This window comes from Python bivittatus, unplaced genomic scaffold (genome assembly GCF_059951505.1).
Source record: "Python bivittatus isolate LINGU-HERP-01145 unplaced genomic scaffold, Pbiv_v1 ctg000850_np1212, whole genome shotgun sequence".
NCBI lineage: Eukaryota > Metazoa > Chordata > Lepidosauria > Squamata > Pythonidae > Python > Python bivittatus.
The window spans coordinates 64,688,093-64,709,193 of NW_028277112.1; the positions used below are offsets into that span (position 1 = coordinate 64,688,093).

General features: G+C 39.2%; 1 protein-coding gene across 2 annotated transcripts in view; it reads right to left on the bottom strand.

The window, feature by feature from the left end:
* Nucleotides 1–21,101, bottom strand: part of RNF38 (ring finger protein 38) — an 86,365-nt gene that overhangs the window by 33,659 nt on the left and 31,605 nt on the right. For both annotated transcript variants that reach the window (XM_088130472.1, XM_088130473.1), the window contains exon 2: nucleotides 7,677–7,747. In XM_088130472.1, the coding sequence (XP_087986598.1) occupies nucleotides 7,677–7,747 (71 nt within the window). The remainder of the gene's footprint in view (nucleotides 1–7,676; nucleotides 7,748–21,101) is intronic.

Sequence of the window (21,101 nt, forward strand, 5' to 3'; positions counted from 1 at the left end):
TGTTAGAATACCATATAGGATCAATGGTATCAAAAGCTGTCAAAAGATTCAGGAGAACCAACCAGGGACCATGACCATCAGGTTCTAGTACAAATTATCCACCAAGGTAGCCAAAATAGTTTCAGTACCATATCCTGCACAAAAGCCCAGCTGAAATTGGTCCAAGTAATCAGTATCATTCAGATGTGTCTGGAGCTGCAAAAATACCACCTTTCCAATAACTACTTGGGTTTAGCCTACAACTGTGCAGTTATCCTGGATTAAAGGAAGCTTACTTTAATAGATTTGCTATTCCTTGCTATCCACTAGGAATCATTGATCACTCCCTATAACAGGAGCTAATTCTGTATTGGTCAACTTAATCATTTGAGGGGGTAAGGATTGAGTATGCATGTGGTAGCTGTTATCTCTTCAAGCTACCCTCATTCTTTCACTCTACAAGCTGACAAGAATCCTAAATAGTAGTTGCAGAGGTTATACCCTAATTGATCTGCCCCAGCAAACACTAGAGTCCAAAGTGATCCATGGTGACCCATTAAGTGGGATATGACTTGCTCACAGCAAAACATTTACCTATTTATTTATTTATTTATTTATTTATTTATTTATTTATTTATTTGGCTTGTATGCTGCCCATCTCCCCCACGGGTGACTCTGGGCGGCTCACAATAAAAGTTCTTTTAGTTCTTCTTTCTCATGTCTTGGTGAGCAAAATGCTATACTGCAGTGTTTCTCAACTTTAGCAACTTTAAGATATGTGGACTTCAACTCCCAGAATTCCCCAGCCAGTAGGTTGAGAAACATTGCTGTACAGTATGGAAAAGCCTGTTCTATGCAGATGTAATGGGCATTCTTCATTGTCTCTGCTGCTAGAGAGTAGGACACCATCTATGCTAAGAGTTCCTCCACTTGTATTCCATCTACTGTCCTAACTGCTTCACTGCTCTCAACTCCCTAGTAAACCAAAGGGCTGACATGACTCTGAAAAAGGGCAGAGGCCCTTGGACAGCATGAGCTGTCTCTATATTCTCAGATCAGGCAGAACTTGACATTGTTTCCAAGAGACGTGGTGGGAAATTTCCAACCACATTCAGGAAACCACACAGCTCTATTATTTCAGAATTATACAGCCAGTGTCTAGGGGCCCAGTTTGACATGGGATCCAGTCATAGTTGTTATGTTTTTAATATATCACCACCTATTGTGAACAAAAGTTTAATCAGCCTTGTAAAATTACTTTCTATCTATTCTTACCTCAGGGAAACATTACTAACAAGTATTTTGCCATTTTTGTTGCCTTCACAAGCAAGTTAAAAAACCTTGCTTCTTTGACACAGATATGTCATCTAATTGGGGGAGGATATGTATGACAGTTTTTCATTTAAAAGACCTAAGTTATTTTATGAGGCAAGAACTATTAAATTTGATACTGTATTGAAATGTCAGAACACTTAAGTCAAGTGAAAATATACAATGCTGAAAACTAGTTGTTCGGAAAAAGGAGCTATTTTTTCCCCCAAGCTTTTTATTGTAAACACTCAGCTAGTCTATTTTTCTCTTTGTAAGATGAGATAAAATTCCCCCATATAAATACAAAATACATTTGTATTTCTTGTTTATCATATTTGTAATTATAAAATCATACATCAGAGGAATGCAGGGAATAAACCTTTCAGATTCCTAAAAACCAGAAGGTAAAATACAGTTTTTCCCTGTTCACATAACTGAACAGATAATGATCTGAAAATCTTTAGACGTATATACCTCTCCCTGGGCCAATGGAACAAGTCCATTGTTCAGGAATGATGGAAGCAGGAATCCAAAACTTCCATAAAACCTGAGGTTCAGAAAGTATACCCTACCCAACATTTTTGGGGAGGGGGGTGCCTTCAAATCAGTTTTGACTCCTGGCCACTGCCTGGACAAGTCCCTGCAGTTTTCTTGGCAAGGTTTTTCAGAAGTGGGTTGTCATTCTCTCCATCCTAGGGCTGAGAGAGAGGGACTGGCCCAAGGTCACCCAGCTGGCTTTGTGCCTAAGGCAGGACTAGAACTCAGAGTCTCCCGGTTTCTAGCCAGGTGCTTTAACCACTACACCAAACGGGCTCTGAGACAGCACTTTTGTTCTTTAATTTTTTTGAATAGTGCTGAACTGCTGAAAAACCCCAATTGCTTAAATTAGAATTTCATAACAAATAAGTCTTCCAAGAGCTTGTTACATTGCTATTAAAATAGTAACCTTTAGTGCCATACATCTGAGCTTTTTGAGAGTTACAGTAAGCACTTAAGGAATCTTATTGAACTATCTAACTTTGGGCACAAACTAAATATTAATAATTGTTGAATAAATTCTATTTCAGTTTCAAGAGAAACGAAAATCTCATCAACTAAAAAGTGAAAATAAAAGCAAGACAGAGAGAAAACAGCACATTTCAGGATAAATGAGGACTCTCCAGAATCCTGGCTTACTATTCTGGACAGATGTAGACACTTTGCATGTAACACAACATGAACAGAGCCAGTTATTTTGTCTTTCATACTTAATCAAGAGCACAATCATATATACCTAGAGCATGCCTCACTAGCTCTGAAGTTCACAAAGTCAATTAACTGGAGTAGAAACATGAAAATGTTATTTTTATCATTCTTTTTGCATGTTTTAGAGAAAATTATATTCCTGGGTTTATAACAAATGATTTTCCCAATGATATAAAAACCTATTCAAAAATAGGTCATTAAGGTTTGCAGCGTATTGTCGAAGGCTTTCACGGCCGGCATACGATGGCTGGTGTGGGTCTTCCGGGCTGTGTGGCCGTGTTCTGGAAGTTCTGTTTCCTAACATTTCACCAGCACCTGTGACCGGCATCTTCAGAGTGCAGGAGCACAGACAGGAGCAGTTCTCTCTGTGCCCAGGGTGATGTGACCCTTTTGTGGGTATTTATAGAGATCTGAGGGGGGGGGATTGGGGGTGTGTTGGGGGGTTGGGTTACTGAGTGGCTGCTTGTTTTGGTGTCAGAATCTGTGTACAGAATCTCAGTAACCCAAGCCCCCCACCCCCACCCCCAAGTACCCCCTTCCCCCCCTCAGATCTCTATAAATACCCACAAAAGGGTCACATCACCCTGGGCACAGAGAGAACTGCTCCTGTCTGTGCTCCTGCACTCTGAAGATGCCGGTCACAGGTGCTGGTGAAACGTTAGGAAACAAAACTTCCAGAACACGGCCACACAGCCCGGAAGACCCACACCAGCCAAGGTTTGCAGCCCTTGTTAATTTCTCATTCAGCAATCTTGTCACAGGTGCTTGTTTTTCTACACATGGGCGTGAGAAATTTTTGTAGTACACACATGAACAAAGAGAGCACAGTATTATTAGAATTAATGTAAAAACGTTTTCATATAGTTTCTTAGAGAAAAAGTTAAGTAATGCATGTCAGTGTATTTTTAAAAAGGAGAGAAGTATAATATATAACTGTCACTTGTATTTTATATGCCAGGATAGTGCAGAAAACAGTAGCAATAAAAACAGTCAAACCAATAAAGGACAATTTTTAGCTGTTCAACATTTAAAAATTTATAATTAATACTTTACACAATTGTCATTTGTCTGGTGGCATTTTAGTCCTGGAGCAATATTTACCCTACAACTGCCTGGGTGGATAAGCATGTTAGCCTGCCACTTAACATGAGACAATATGAGGGCTACCTCTATTTCTCCATGGAGAGAAGGGTGCCACTACTAAGAAGGCCATCTTTTAAGTCATGACATGGTGAGCAATAACCATAGGTGGGATCGCAGAGTAGATATTACAGTTACATAATGTAACAATTGATCTTTCAGGAGTGCTTTCCAACCATTTTTTAAATCTTCTTTAACGAGAGTGGGTTGGTACTCTGCCACCATTCTTCTACAGAAAACAAGCAACCCGTTTATTGTGCAATCCATCTCTATTAGTGCTAACAGCAGTTGTAGCAATGTGCTAAATGGCAATTTAGTAGGCACATGCCAATGCTTGTCCTGGTTCCCATTTTCTTTCCTCTTCTGTGGCTAGCTAAGACACTCACTACCACTTATGAACCCTAAGAAAGCTGCATGTAAATAAAGCATCCAAAAGACGTTCCCTGATGTCTCAGAGGGATCCTAATCATACTGCAGTTCCTAGAATCAATTAAGACTTAGCTATTTGGGTCTAGAAACAACTGTCCTTCAGGCATCCACAATTCATCAACAGAATATGGTTATTCTACTTCTTCCTAATTGCTGGAGCTTTGAAATTGGAAAGGAAAACAATAACCGTAAGTTGCTTCTCTTGCATGTTTCAAAAGAGGAGGGAGGAACTGGTGTTTATGGAAAGGAACAAGCTAGCAGCTCCCTACTTTTAAAATTTATTTTCAAAAGTTGGAGGCCTAAGGCATGAAAAAGATTGTGTGGGTGACATCTTGTGCATTTGTATGTGTAGGAAGGAAAGGCAGAGTTCCCCAAGAGCACATCCACACATCCCCCAACTTTCCCTGAAGGTATCTCCTGACCATTCTGTAAGGACAAGTCCCTGTGATGTAGCCCTCCTCACATCTCCATCCCGCAACAACAACTAAATTCTGTTGTTTCTGACCCAATGTGGAAGTAGTGTTTTCCAACTTTGGAAGTAAGCCTTGCTACATGCATGATTTATGTCATGGCAAGGGCTAGAATCTGGCTGTTTTCAGCTGCTGTGGGCATACTCCCTTCTCTCTAGCCACTGCCACATTCTTCTCATGACCCTTGTGTTTGGGTTGTTGGACTGACATGACTCCAGGAGAGGAGCCACAGCACCGTCATAACTAAAGAAAGCAGGAGCTCAGGATCCCTTTAAAATGACCTGCCTGTCACAGAGCTCTTGGCCTACCACTTTATCTAAAAAACTTTTAGTCTTGGCCTTCTTGCTATCACTAAAGCACCATCCAAGATCACTACAGAATACTGTAGACTAGAAAGTCTCTAAAGCCACTTGCCTGTCAACTGAGGTCTTTGTCTTTACATTGTTCTCACATGCAACAGCCACAACTCTAGCTATCTGTCAAAACTTGCCTCTTCCCCAGCCCTAGCAGATTAGGAGGAGCAATTGGTGGATCTTTAGCCCATCAGCAGGGAATCCACCAATTGCTGCACTTTGATTTGCCATACAACTATGAATTGCTAGAACTGTATCACTTGCTGCCCTTGGTACTGAAATGGACAGAAACTGGCTATGTGGGCAGAGCAAATTATGCCAGCATACTTTCTGGCCACCTCACAGATTGACTCTACTCCAGTCTTGAATGACTGCCTCCTTCTCCGTCTTCAGAAAGAATGATTCCTTCGTTGCTCTTGCTCACGAGCAAGCAAATTTTTCCTTGGCTCTGAATGGCTCAAAGGTATAAATTCTTCATACTATCAGAAATGAGGGAAAGCAAGACCTTTTCATCTGTCTTAATGGGAGAGGCCAAAAATTAGAATGGTAAAGGAAGTTTCTTGTCCCAGACCCTAGGCTAGAAAACCTTAACAGAAAAACTATGCAGACATCATCCGTCTTTCCTTTTCTAGCCACAACGAATAACAAGAGACGTGACCCATTTTCTCCTGGGATGGGTCTATTACATAACAGAAAAGTATGCTTGTTCTTTCCTGTGAAGATAAGGAAGTCATGGAACACTTTCCTATAGTCGAAATAGTATGCATTAGGTTAACCTCTTCCCACATAATCTAGAATAAATGCACTTTTATCAAGCATGAGGTACCGTGTTGATCTAATGGTAACCTATATAAACCAATCATCTATATTATCTTTAAGGCTGTACTATATGCAGTTTACTGCACCACATCCCATCATTAACATCATTGCTGAACTGAGATGGCTGAAAATAAGTTTAAAGAATAGGTGGGGAAATCGCTTCTCAAATGCTTGGTGGAATGCGACAGGAAGGAGATAAACAATTTTTTCCCCTTCCTAGTGTTTTTCCTGCATGTGCAGGGTCTGCTTTTTTTTGGGGGGGGGGAAATCAACCGAATGTTGATCCGTTGGTTGCAACGGAATTGACCGACCGGCTTGTCACCTCAGCCTGACATCATGGGCTGAGAGAGAGGGACTGGCCCAAAGTCACCCAGCCGGTTTTCAAGCTTCAGGCGGGATCAGAACTCACTGTCTCCTGGCTTCTAGCCTGGAGCCTTAACCACTAGACCGGACTGTATACGTTAGAACTGAAATTCTGCAGAAAGAAAATCTCCATTCTATAACTTTCTCATTTGTTCAATTTCTGTGAACAATTCTGGTAATTTCCTCCAATTCTGCTAGTCAAGGGGAGGATTAAGAAACTATACAGGGCGCTGAAATTCCACTCCCAACCACTGGAAGGTATCTCAGCAACTGTAAGGGCTCCTGAGATCTCATAGGCATTAAATACACACTTTTAAAAGCACATTTTCCTAAGGGCTGGAAACTTGCTTCTTCAAAATGAATGCAATACACAGCTTACTATCACTCATCAATTTCAACACCGCTACTGAAAAATGATTTTAGTGAAAACTTGGAAACATTTTGACGTGCATTGAACCTGGAGGAAGAATGTACAAACATACAAATCAAACCTTTTCATTTCTAGCATACCATAAATATCGTCAATGGTTTGAAATTCCAAATATCCAATTCATTATTGTTAAAAGCCTCGTAACGTGAACATTAAACTCTGCTCCTGAGTTCCATGGAAGAATTGCAAAAGAAATGGAGTAAAAAAAAATTAACACCATTTCCTTATATTTTGTATGTAAAATATATGTAAATGGTATCATTGAACTTTGAGAAAATATATATGTAAAAATAATCAGTCCCTATATATAAACATGTACATGTGTGTACATAGATATACTTATTTAAAGAAACTGCTTTAGCCAACAATAACATTTCAGTTCAATACAGTGGTACCTCGGGATACGAACGCCTCTACTAACGAACTTTTCGGGTTACGACCAGCTCCGGCCGCAAAAATTTACCTCGATGTGCGAACTCCGCCTCGGGGTACGGTCATTTTTCCGCCCTGACACGTGGTCCGCAGCCATTTTTCCACCCCTGACACGTGGTCCGCGGCCATTTTTGCGCCCCTGACATGTGGTCTGCGGCCATTTTTCTGCCGCGCTGTGTGGCGTCCGGCCGTTTTCGTGCCGCACTGCACCCGGCCATTTTCGCACTGTGCGGCACCGCGCCCGGCCGTTTTCCCGCTGCGCCGCGCCCGGCCGTTTTCCCACCGCGCCGTGCGGTGCCTGGCCATTTTTGTGCTGCGCCACGCCCGGCCATTTTCCTGCCCCTGACGTGTGGTCCGCGACACCAGAATGGATTAACGGTAATTACATTGAACCTTATGGGAAAATTTGCTTCGGGGTGCGACCAAATTCGGGCAGAGGGCGGAATGGATTAACCGTATTTACATTGAACCTTATGGGGAAATTTGCCTCGGGGTGTGACCAAATTCGGAGGGCGGAACGGATTAACCGGATTTACATTGAACCCTATGGGGAAATTTCCTTCGGGTTACGACCAACTCGGGATACGCCCAGAGTCACGGAACGGATTAAGTTCGTATCCCGAGGTACCACTGTATGTATAAATATTTATTTGAAAAAACTAGTGAAACGGGAACTTGCACTTAGCTGTCATTATTTTCGATTACCTTGTCACTGTCATCAGTACAGATATGGTCTTGATGGATCAGCTGGCACTGGAAGGAAGCCCCAATACCACCTGCAAAGAAAGTGAGCAGAAACTCAATATATACATATATATATTTTAACAGGTAATACAACAAAACTTTAGCTCTGTGGGCACCTGTATTCATTCTCTTTCTGGAGCAGAAGACAGAGGCTTCTTCACAAAGTACCACAAGACACCTCCAGTTTACTAACTGATATAAACCTAGCAGTGCAGTACCAAGAAGACAGGCAAACACATCAGCTGTGAATTCTCAAAACTATCCTTAGTTACTGCAACAAATATCTCTCTTTCCATCCCAGCCCTTAGCCACACATACTCACAGTGCTGTTGCCAGGCTAAAGTGCAAGTTTTTTACCAGGAAGAATATACAAACATTTGCAAATAATGAACAACAAAATGTGCCTCATGTCAGCTTCTTCAGTTGTTTTAACGCTTACAATGGAAAATGAAATAACTGCCACTCTCAGTGTAGTCACTTAGCAACTCTAAACTGAATCCCCCATAGCCAAGCAATTCTGCCCTTTCTCCTCCCTTATATATATGATGAAGTCTAAATATATGAAGCCTTTCATATTTCCAATTGTCATTCTCTAAGGAGTCTATGCTATATGCCTTCTGTTATATAATAAAAATGTTTGCACTTTTCCAAGTCTTAAGACATTTTTAAATTACATTATATAAAATAGTGCACAACATACTTTTTACACAAGCACAAGAGCTACTGGCTTCACACAATGAAGCTGAATTTTTTTCAATGGGTGATTTATTCGTCAATACTGGTTTATTCTGCGCTAAACTTGCATCTTTAAAATATCGTTAATACTTTCTAAAAGAATTTGGCAATACACCGTGTTACATAACTCAGTCCAGGAAAGGTGACACTAAGATTTACAACGAACACACTTATTAATTAGTTGCTGAACTGCAGCCCCAGTCAGTAAAGTTGTAGGATAGAATTTTTGGAGGTATATAATTCAATGGCAGGCCACAATTTCACCATCCCTGAGCAGACAGTAAACAGTAACTGTTAAAGAACAGAATAATCTAATTATTTAATCGATCTGTTTACAATTCTGAACCTAAAATATAGATTGTAAGAAGCTACTATATTCTTTGCACTACCGTAATTTTACCCCAAAAAACCTGACCAGTTTCAAATCTACATATTTTCACACCTTGAGAACACATACATGTTCACTACAGAACAATCAAACACAAAAGCCGTGATGATAGCTATAAGCAGCCAATTTCTGAATTGGATTATTTGTTCTGAATTAGCTAAGTGTCTTGCACCAAGATGTTACTAAAATTTGATTACTATTTGATTCATAGGACCAAATCCACTGGCACCAGAGTTTCTGAATCCATGTTGGTTTCTCCAAACATCAGTACTTGGAAGTCAAGGCTGACAAAGCATTGCCTTAATTATTGTGCATCTTTGCCATATTCAACCACATTTAATTTCAAGCAAACAATTTCAGCAGTGCTCAATGCTCAAAAAGACCCCTTCTATCCATTCTTCCTTCTCTGTACTTAAAATGACACTCTAGCTGATGAAGCTGAAATACTTATTGGAGAAATTTCCACAGCATTGCTACCAGTTTTAATATGCCACACGAATATGCAAATATTTAACATGCCACACGAATATGCAAATTCCCTGCACTTCCTTTTTCCATTTTAGTGCCCGCTCCTTTTCCTTCCTGATCAGCTTGACATATGGAAACACAGTGTTCTGTTACGAAGCCACTACTCTGCATTCAGTCAAAACATGCTGAGCCCTACCCAATACTTGGCCTTTGCATGCTGCTAGTTCATGGACCGGAGCCAATTCACATCATTTGAAGCCTGAGTCACCCCTCTGGTACACTCACTGGCTTTACCATAGTTACTGGAACAAAGTTCTTGTCATGGCTGTGCAAAATATACTGGCTGGGACACAATAAGCTGTTTCAAGCAAACCAAAGTGCAAAGAATTGAGATTTCTGTTATGTTTGTCTTCAGACAGGGCTTTCCATTAAGAGCCAAGTCAAATCTCCTTCAAGTCTAGCTTACCTCCTGGTTATTGCATGTCACATCCAGACAGTTTTCTTGGAGACAGCAGTGGAAACAGTTTGCCATGGCCTTTTGGTGGGAACTTTTTTTCCTTCCCAGCCTGGCCGATCACCCAGGTATTCCTTGGACATTTCCCACCCAAGTTCTAACCAGGCCTGATTCCGTTTAGCTTATGAGCCAACATAGGGCAACCAGATCCTGCCACCCACTGAGACCCTATGCCATGTCAGTAGGCTGCAATTTAAGAAACAGAAATCCAAATTAATTTGAATGGAGAGGTCTAGTGTTCAAATTACTCTCTGTACTGCCCTGTGAGGATTGAGATTCCATGTCTTATACATACTGGGATTTTTCTATTTAAAATGCTTTAATTTGATATGAAAGGGGGGGTTTTTTTTGGTCATGTAAGATGCTATTGTGAGTTACACTGTAATGCCATCTTCTCTATAAGTGAAATCTTACAGAATGAGTTCTCCTTGGGTTCTCCTAGCGCACTGAATTATTTCATTAAACAAAGCTTCAAGACTGAACAAATGTTTATATGCATTTTAGGTATCTTATTTCATACGTGTGACAACTTATTTTCTGCATTTGTATTTTCAAAACTGCCTATGAGGGAGTGATAATTCTGAATTAAAACTGCAAGCCACTGAATCCAAGGTATATTCTGTGCTTCCTTCTTTTCCTGCATTCCTTGTTTAGGTTAGTGAACACAGAACTTAGCACAGCCTTCCATCTGATACTACACTTTTTTCTCTTTTTGCAAATCTGTAACTTGCTCCAAAGCGTGATGCTTCAAGGGAAGGGACAGAGGTCTGAATTGATCTCTTGAAAAGAAGTTTTAAAACTAGGCCAATGACTGCATAAAATTAGCCTGAGGTAGACCTTGCCTATCTTCCACCAATCTGCAAGTATCTTTTGTTGACAATTTAAAAGCTCTTTTTTAGTAGACAAGCAAGCAGTACAATCAATTCCTATAATTGGTTTCATAGATCCATATCTCAAATATTAGGTTCCAACAGCTTCTCACCACAGTGAAAACTTCCCTTGTGTAGCAGAAATAAAGGAATTTTCATACAAATTAACCTACGCCAGGAGTTCCCCACCTGGGTATATTTTAGATTTTGAGAATATATTGCAAACCCTATCCTTAATAGCTGCTGGGAAGCTTCCCCATTACCAAATGGCTGCCATGAGGGTCATAACTAGTTACAAAATACAGTTTACCACAATGCTAACCCATGTAACCTCTTCTTTCTGTAGGACACTACGTTCAATCCTGCTTTTATTTATTTTCTGGGAAGATGGGCATAGTTCACTCACAATATAACACTTAGATATTTGACTTATGATTAGAAACAGCAGTTGGATTAATATGATTCATCAGAAATTGAGAAATTAAATTTTAATTTTTTTATTGCTCCCTGTGAAAGCATTCATTTACATTGTCACATGTTTATGCATGTGGTAAAGCAAGATAATAGCGTGAATGCAACAAGAGCACAGATAGTATGAGTTTGCAATGTAGCTAGACATCAGGAAAAAATGCCGCTGGATATCGTATTTATACTATTCTTAATGGAAAAATTACTGGGAGAATATGTAAATAGCCTTATTCAATTTAATGTGGAACTTTCTCATGCTTTGCATTTGACTTGCAATAACTCTGCAAAAAATCCTATGCAATATAGGTAGGTCTCACTTAGCAACTGTCTCATTTAGCAACCATTCACAGTTACTTAATAATGAAAAAGTAAGTTTGTGACCAATCCTCACATTTACAACCTTCACAGGTCTGTAAAGCAAAGGAAAGCTGAAGTAAGATCATAAGCACAGCTGTGGTTTCATTTAGCAACTGCTTGGCTTAACAACCAAGTTGCCAGTCCCAATTGTGGTTACTAAATGAGGACTACCTGTACCCAGCTTTCCTGACATGTCAAATTATGCTACTATCTCCAGATGAAACTAATCTTGGAGATTCTCACAAATAAGCCTCCCAATTAATGTGTGGATGAATCACACTAGTATACGTACATGTACATGTGTACATACCTGACTGAAGCCACTTTCCAAAATAGGCAGGACCAGAAGACAGATAGGTAGATAAAACATACAATTTAAAGAATGAAGCTGGCAAGGCAGGTACTAGCAGTTCCCAGGCTATAGAGAACCATGACATCAGATGAGATGGCCAGCAAGAGAATGGCCAAATATCCCACTGACTCAGAAAGGCAGGAGAAAAGGCCTAGAATTTAAACCCTCAAACACAGACCTATATCCAGACTTTGACTCCTGTGTACAGCAGTAAGCAGATTTTTTGGGTGTATATGGCTTCATTTTAGTCTGCAATAAAAAACCCTAATCTAACTGTGCCATGTCTACGAGCTTTCTGCCAGGTGAGTGAGTTCCAGAATTAGAGATCAGTGTCTAGAGAACTGAGATTTTCTACCATATCTGTGCAAAGCCTGACACACAAGAACATATACCTGCATACTGGAGAAAACAGGAAGATGGGTTAAATGGGGCGGGTACCATAGCTGTACTGGGAAAGAAACAAAAATGAAAGTGAGGATCAAAACTGGAGGTAATGAGAAAAAGGAAGGAAGGAAATAAAATAAGCCTTGTTAAAAGAGAAGAAGCCCCTCCCATCTAAAGGCTAATCTTTAAAGATACCTACAGCCATTTCCACCCTTGCCTATTTGCTTGTTTTCAATAATTTGCTTCTGTAATTCTAAGCAAATGTAAGAAGCACTCTCTCCATTTTATGGGGTGGGAACTGTCTTTCTCATCAGTAGATATCAGGATCTGTAGTCATCAATAGCCTTACTTCCATACATTTCCCTCATCCTTTTAAAACCATTCAAATGTATCCAACATCCAGTATTTATGAATAATTAATACCTTTGTATGATAGCACTTTTTCCATCCTAACTTGCCACCATTCAATTTCATTCAGTGATTCCAAACTCTACTACTTTGTTAATAAAATATTTATCGTGGTATTCCTTTGGAGCCAGAATACCAAAGCATCACATCAATTTTGTCTAGGCCAACACCGTACAGATGTGGCATCAATCTTTTATTAAAGCAGCCATAATAAAAAAAAATCTGTTATTATATTGTTCAACACTCAGGAACTTAGTATTCAAGAACTGAAGGAAGCCTTCTTGTAAGGATAACATAGATCAAGATGATTGCTTATATTCTTGGGCCAATAAGCCAGTCAAAGCTTTGAGGAATTGGACCAAGGTTCTAGATCAGTACAGTTACTACTTGTCTAACTAGCTTCATAACTGTAGACAGTCAATATGCAACTGTAGACAGACAATATGCACTATGTATAACTGCACAGATATATAAATAATAGTTGGGGGTGTACCACAACAACAAAGAAAACCACAATTTTAGAAATTAGTGCGGTATCTATTAATTTATCACTATGGCTCAGTTAAGATCTTCCAAGTCATGAACTGACACTTACGGTTACCTGGATCAGAAGTTATGGTCAGAGAAATATATGTACAGGGAACTTTGGATTCACCTTTAAGGACTCTGTGTTTCGCTAAAAGACAGAGCTTTGAATCCAAACTGTAAATTATTGTGCTATTTGAAGATTCTTTGGAGAATCATCTAAATTGATCTAACTGGTCAGCATAAATTTGATACAATCTTCTAAAGATGGAATATTTTACATTTTGGACACAGTGTAATGTCCAGAGTCAGTTACCATATGGTAACTTGTTCCAAAACATATGAAAGTGCCCTAAACCCTTGGTCAGTATTATCTATAGGATTGTCAGCAGCTTCTCCGGAGCTTTCAGACACAGTATTTTCTTTGAGCACTTTCATACTGTAACCCCTTCTACCCCATCTCTTCAAAGCAGCTTGAATCCACCTATGATCATCTCCAATTCTGTCAACCTTTTGTCAACACACATATTACCATGATCACTATGAATCAATCAGTATTTCCTCCTGCTTACCAATAGAAGAGTGCAGAAGCATCATTCAAAGGTTCACCACCGCCACCACTGATTCTGGAGTAACAAAAATCCTTTTGCCCCCCCCACCACACAAAAAGGCAATGAAATAAATCCCCTCCTCCACATTTTCAGTGTAAGTTGTAGTCCTTGGTCTTGATATTCACTGAAAACTCTGAGCAGATATGAAGATGTAAAGCCATCATCACTCCACCGTGTACAAAATTCACTGCGAGCTTGATGGTGAAATAAAGGCACATCAACACCTTTTGCAACCAGATATGAAGATGTAAAGCCATCATCACTCCACTGTGTACAAAATTCACTGCAAGCTTGATGGTGAAATAAAGGCACATCAACACCTTTTGCAACCAGGTACTTTTCCCAGTAATTGCAACTGGATGCAGCAACTAGACTGGGGAAAAAGGAAAAGGTAAATTCCACACAGCAGGTTGCTAAGCACTAATGGCGAGGTTAGAAAGATTGACTTAAGTTCATGAACCAAAAGGCAGAGTAAAACAAGTCTTTCTCCTCCACCACTGGAAAACAGACCACTTGTTCAGAGCTGCAGCACTGGGGGTAAACATCACCTTTGATCTGGGTCCAGATAAACTGAACCAGAGCTAGAACTCCCACTCCCAAGTTCTCAAAGCTGCAAGCGGGCTGCTTCCGAAGCTCTTACAGACAGCTGCCTTTAAACTTATCTGGGAAGGTCAGAACCGAGCCTGAGACGTTCTGCATCTGCACAGAAACTGAATGCCACTGCCACAGAACAATGATAAATGCGCTTTAAAAAAATTACAGCTAGTGAAAAATTCCAAGGGGGTTGCAGTGGAAATACATCTTCCCATCTTTCTCTCTCTCTCATTCATTCTGCTTAGTTTTATTTACAACAAGCTAAATTATCTGAGGTCAAAGTACTAAATGACTTCTTTTCCCCATCTGACATTGCTTATCATATGGGAACCTTCCTTAGTTATTCCTGCCTTTGGAAGACCAGTTAATGCCCATCAGTAGCTTTCATTATAGTGGTTCCCAGCTGTAGCATTTTCTCTCCAAGTTAGCTTGGCCCTTATTGTTTTTAGGCTTCAGACAAAATCTGTCCTATACTCCCCAAATTAGAGAGCCACTTTGGGTTTTAAGGCACCAGGCTAGAAACTGGAAGACCACAAGTTCTAGTCCTTCCTTGGGTACAAAGCCAACTGGGTGACCTCGGGCCAGTCCCTCTCTCTCAACCCTGGGAAGGAGGCCAGGGCGAACCACTTCCGAAAATGTTGGCAAGTGAACTGCGAGATCTTTTCCAGACAGTCTCCAGGAGTCAGAAGCTGATTCAAAGGGACTAAAAAAAAAAAAAAAAAAAACACCCTCCTCAAATTATCAAAATTATCAGTTCTTTTTTAAGATTATAATAATAGAGGTTTTTTTCCCTATTTATTACTTTTATTTTAAACATTGTCAATGGTTTAATATGCTTTTGTATGCTTCTGTGAAGGTTACTAACTGAAAACATAGATGTTTTAAGAGCTTATTTGGTATACTCCTGAGCCCATGAAGAAGGTACTAATATACAGTATCTCCTACCCTCAAAAGAACTATTATGCTAATATTCTGTCATTACATTACATATAGAGAAACACAAATTATTTTGCCTGGGTATGTAATATTCAAGATACCTTGCTCTTAACACACCATGCGACTAATCACAGTACAAACTTCAGGTTAAAATTTTTAACCTTTTATAACAGCATGTCAGGTTGGCAAAATGAAAGCAGTCAAGTAAGCATTAATTGCAGAGGTAGTCACTACTCGTCATCTACTACAGACTGGAAAATCTGAACACAGATTATGCTACTTCCTAACTGTACAATATGCAAACTTTCCTATAATGCTGTGACCTTCATCAGAACTGACTATAACGTTTCTCCTGCTCACATTTGCCTCCCTACCAGCTATTCCCAGCTGATAAGTGAAATAAAACCTATACACGTATCAAATGTTATTATTTATGCCTAATGGAACAACTGAATTGTGATTTATTTGAACAGTATTTTGATTATAAGACTGTTGGAACTGCCCCTGAGTAGGGTGGGGGGAATACTAGGTAACCTTCATTAAACTAACACGCTGAATTTGTTGAGAATTCATCTGGCAGTTTAAAGAACCGGTGGCTTCACCTTCAAAGCTCCTACAATACTTGAGATTTTTCACAAGAAAAAGGTACTGTGTGTATTATTGAATTCACACACTTCCTTGATCTAAATCTACAATGTCATTTTACGCATCTTTTTCTTGACAGTATTAATACCTGCAAATGCACTTTCCAACATCCTCACATCCTATATCCAATATCAAACAAGCGTATCAGGAGTCTTTTCGTACCAGTTACGGCACATGACAAACACTTCACCGCTTGCCAAACATTGCAGTTGTGTTAATTATGCATGGGTATAATAAGCTCGTTAATGGCAGCACAACAGTTCATGTCAAATTTGCACAACTCAGTCCATGCTGCTGAATAGGCTGCCCACATGTATGTTTCTCAAGGTAGTTTGATTTTCTGCCTCAGTTACAAACTCCCGTTTCCCAAAACAAATATATGCTTACAATATTTATTTAAGAACTTTAATGTTACTAATCTCCCTAAATTGACCGCTGAAGAAATTAAGTATTAATATTATGTATAAGTATATAGCTTTCACACAAGAATGCCATCCCATTTGTGGATTTTGAACTTTTTCTCAGTTTTTGCTTCAAATCTTACCTCAAGCAGAGAAATACAATATATTGCAAGACCAGTTGGTTTGCCCTCTTCAAACACGTGAGGGCGGCCTGAAAATTCCAAGATTCAAAATCACGGTCAAATACCTATCGCTTGTTCACCTGTGTGATATTTAATAAGAAATTACAGACTTCAAATGGCTTAAATGTACTAAGTGTCTTGTACCCTAAAACAGAAGAATGTGTGAGGTAACACTTGACAAAATCATGAAGCAGCCCTTTCGGGGAAGTTACGGTAGATGGAAGTGTTCAGTGCAGCAATTCATGCTTTTAGTCTATGAGACTGATGTACCAGGGCCAAAATAAAAGTGTTATTTCATGGCCCGTCAGACATAAATTAACTTTACTCTTCCTGCCTGTCTTGTTTCGCTCTAATTAGCGAGCATCTGTCCAAGTCTTGTTTCATAAAGGGTAATATTTAAGCTCAGTTCTTATTTGCTTTTATTAGAAAGATATATTCATTCACACACTTTCAACATAGGAGGAATGCCACTACAAAACATTTGCCAGATTTTTACCTATGTGCATCACCTGTATAACTACACTGGGAAAATTTTCTGACATCTGCTTCAATATCTCAAAGGCTATCTGGATAATTTAATGATACAGATAAATTCTGAATATCCTTCTAAGCAAAATCTTGACTTTGTCTAATGTATTAAATAAGCAGGTCATTTGTTTGCTTCCACAAGAAATACAAGTTTTCACACTCTAGAGCTTTATGTCTCTTTTTCAAGTTACAACCACATCTGCATGTATTCATTATGTTTCTGAAATGCAGTGCATGCTATGATTTTAAGATGATTACTTCAGTGTTCTTGAAGCAATTCTCTTGTTCCATTTCAAAATACACTAAAAAATGCAAACGGAGACATTGGAAATGATACATAAGCAGTCTCAAGAGCCAAATGCTGCCAGACCTTTAACTTGTGGCATCTGGCTGCCCCTTCTCTGCGCTAGTGCAGTAAAGTCCACAACAAATGAATTATAGTTCTTTTTGTTCACAAGATTTAGCTTTTTAATAGTTTACACAAAAGTAAATTCTGTGTTCTGGAAATAATTACACATAACATTAATTTTATCAATTACCCAAAGAAAGTTCATGCATTCTATAATTCTCAGCAAATTATACTGTTAGGCTAAAAATTAAATTAGGCTTAAAATCCTGCCCAGAGTCCTCTAGCAATGGAGATGGCTATAAATGTTGTCAAACAAACAAGCAAACAATATTATAATGACAGAACTCCTATTTTATGGGGAGAGGATGTCCACCAGCTACTGTGTTAAAAGTTCCGTAAGTTTTGGTGCTAATAGTTGGGCTTCATGAAGAATGTTTTACCCTCTGTGCAAAATATAATTCTAAGTCTGATGTAAACTTGTATTTCATGCCTAAACAGGCACAGAAATATATCTTCATAGCTGCAAAACAACTGTGAAAAAACTCTAGTTTTGAATGCAGACAATAATGCCTCCTAAATCTTCTGATAAATTGACCCAATTCTACTAGGCCTGAATAGACAGAATTCATATTTTATTTTCCAAAAAAAGCCTCATACGTAATACTTTTTTATAAGACACAACAAAAACTACTCAGTGATTTTAAAATTCAACTGTAGGGTCATCAGCAAGTTGTATCCAGCCAGTTAAAATTTCTAATTTCATTTTACTTGACTGGGGAGACTGCTTATTCCTTGTTTAGAGAAGCTGGTTTCCAACTACTCACCTCATTCTATACAACTGAGAATTGTGCTCAAGAGGGAGGGAAGGACGGAGGGAGGGAGGGAGGAAGGCAGGCAGGCAGGAAGGCAGGCCGGCTGGCCGGCCTAACATCATCCAAATAAGAAACCCAGATCATTGTTCTCCAGTCATCCAAAGATGTCACTTTTTCAAGATACTTTTCAAAAGTTCTATTACAAAGTCAGATATAACCCATTCTACGTCTGTGCTTGTTTCCTAAATGAAGAAATGTCCTTTTATGTCCATTCTATTATATTCAGCTTATTTTTCTAATATATCACATTTTTATTTATTTTATTTTATTTTTTTACTTCAGAAGGCTGCCTGTCTTATCCAATTCTGTGTCATCTGCAAATTTTATATGCATTTTCTCTACCTCTTCATCCCTTATTCTTTCATTCTGGTGTACTTTGTCAAATGCTTTACTGAAACCAGTAAATTTACTGAAATTTCACATCTACAATATTCCCACAATCTACTAAAAACTCTGCCAAAGATGAGTGACAGTTACTGTTCTTGACAATTCCTCCTTGACTTCTGGCAAGTGCTGCATTGTTTTCAAGGTGCATGCAGATCAAGTTTTTTATGGTCTGCTCTAAAAGCTTCCTAGGTATAAAAGTCAAACTGACTGGTCTGCATTTCTCCTCCCATCCCCCTTTCTTTTGCCCTTCACCAGTTCTGCAGGGTTTCTCAAAATCAAAGGTTCTGTCAGATCATTATCAAGTTCCTTCAGCAACCAAAGATACAATTTATTTGACTATGTAGATTTAAATTCATTAAAAATAAATAGGTATTTGGTTTCCATTTTTCTATCAATCCCAAACTTCAATCATGCCTCTTCATCCTGCTCTTCCAAGTTACCTGATGAAACACATACCCTCCTGTTAGAAAAAACTAAGCCGAAGCAGAACTGATCATCTCTGCCTTTTCTTAGTAATCTGTCAGCATTTTGCTATCTTTACTGAGTAACATATACTAATTCTTTTCTTTTTATTTTGAACATTCTGAAAAACATTTCTTTCCATTGTTCTTAACTTCCTTCAGTAACTCTGGCTTGTTCTGAGCTTTGGCTTTCCTGGTATCTTCTCTAAATACCTGTACGGGTTGAAGCTGGTGAGGCAGGAAATATTGATTCGCATGCCAGAGAAAGTTGTTTGTAAACAAAGGACAGATAGCAGACACCTTCAAGAATGGGAAATAAGCAGCTACAGATTAGAAAAGGTAGCAGGAAGAGGCCCAGGATTTAAAATTGGGTAGTAGCATTTAGAGAGGACAGGATTCCAGGGTGCTGTTAGATAGGAAACTTTTTCATATATATGTTTCCCCAATGCTCTGCAATATATCAACTTGTCTAACCATTTTTGGGTCTGCTTGGGAATGTGGAACAGGGAGAGTTTAACTGCCATACCAGGTACAAAGCCCTGACAATTTGCCACTCCCTTCCCCCCTACCATGCAAATACGACTCTAAATAGCTAACAGTTAAAAATCAAAACCAACAATATCTCAAAATAGTTAAAAACAATTATGACAACAATAATACACAATGCAAAGTAAGTACCCCTTACTCTACCCCTAGAGTAAGGGGTGCTCTAAAGTACATTGACGGAATTTTTCAAACAATACTAGCAACCTGTTAATTACTATTTGGCAGAGTTTTTTACATCTCCTGGCTGCCATGAAGGGATTATCCAGTTGTGTACGACCAAGATGCAACTCTTAGATAAGTGTTGTTGAAGAGCCTGCCTCTTTCATGTGCCCTAAATTGTCTGCATGGAATGTCCTGTGGTGGCATAACACATGCATACACACACACTCACAAAATATTGCAACACCTAGTCATCTTTAAGCTGCTTTCGTAGCAAGCTGAATGAGGCAGAAACAATGTTGTGAGGACATGTCCTCGGCAAAAAACACATGGGGCTTTTTGTGCCAAAACAAGGGAATTGTGTGGATGGGTTCATACAAGTACATTTGTTTCAACTGCTGTCTCCTTGGTATTGTTTGTATTTGCACATTGAATACCTCCTTTTTCCCATCCACCTTGAACTCCCTTTCCCATTAACTTCTCCTGCCCTGCAACCCCATTGTTCAGAGCTTATTAATATCCCCTCTTCTGAATACATGTTCAGATACAGATTCAACTATATTCAGCTTTAATTTCCCTTGAAATCAAGAACTCCAGCATTACACTGATATTTTCCTTTATGTCCCTGCTATTTCCACTTGTTTAACTAAGCTGGCTAGAAACTAATAGGGAGAGATAGCTGACACTCTTATGCCTTCCTCCACCTGCTGCATTTGTCTCCCAACAGATACTTAAAATCCCCCATTGTTACTGCATCATGCCTCTTTGAACATTCTGATTTTTTTCCCTGGAAGTGCATCATCATTCAATTCTTCTCCTTTGTTGGATGTAACAGTATTACCTTTATTCACTCCTCCACTTCTTTTAACAAGATGCTCTCTACAGCCTTTTGGGTAAATGGGAATGTTTTTAATGTTCAGTATTACTCCTCCTCCATTTCTATTATTTCTGTTCCTTTTGAACAAACTGGATCATGAGAGTCATCCCGCCAGGACACTGCTGTACCTATTAAGATATACTTACTTTCCTGTACTAAGAGTTCAAGACTATCCTGCTTCGTTCTTATACGTTTGAGCATTTGTGAACAGATAAAGAAAGCTATGAACTTTATTAGCCAATGCCTTTCCTGGTTTTTACTGAATGGCTTAATAGGGGCCATTACAGCAACATTCCCACTTTAGCATTAAACTCAGGTTCTTACTTTGGGGTGAGAGTGGGGGCAGTGCCCCACAGAATTTAGGTTAAAC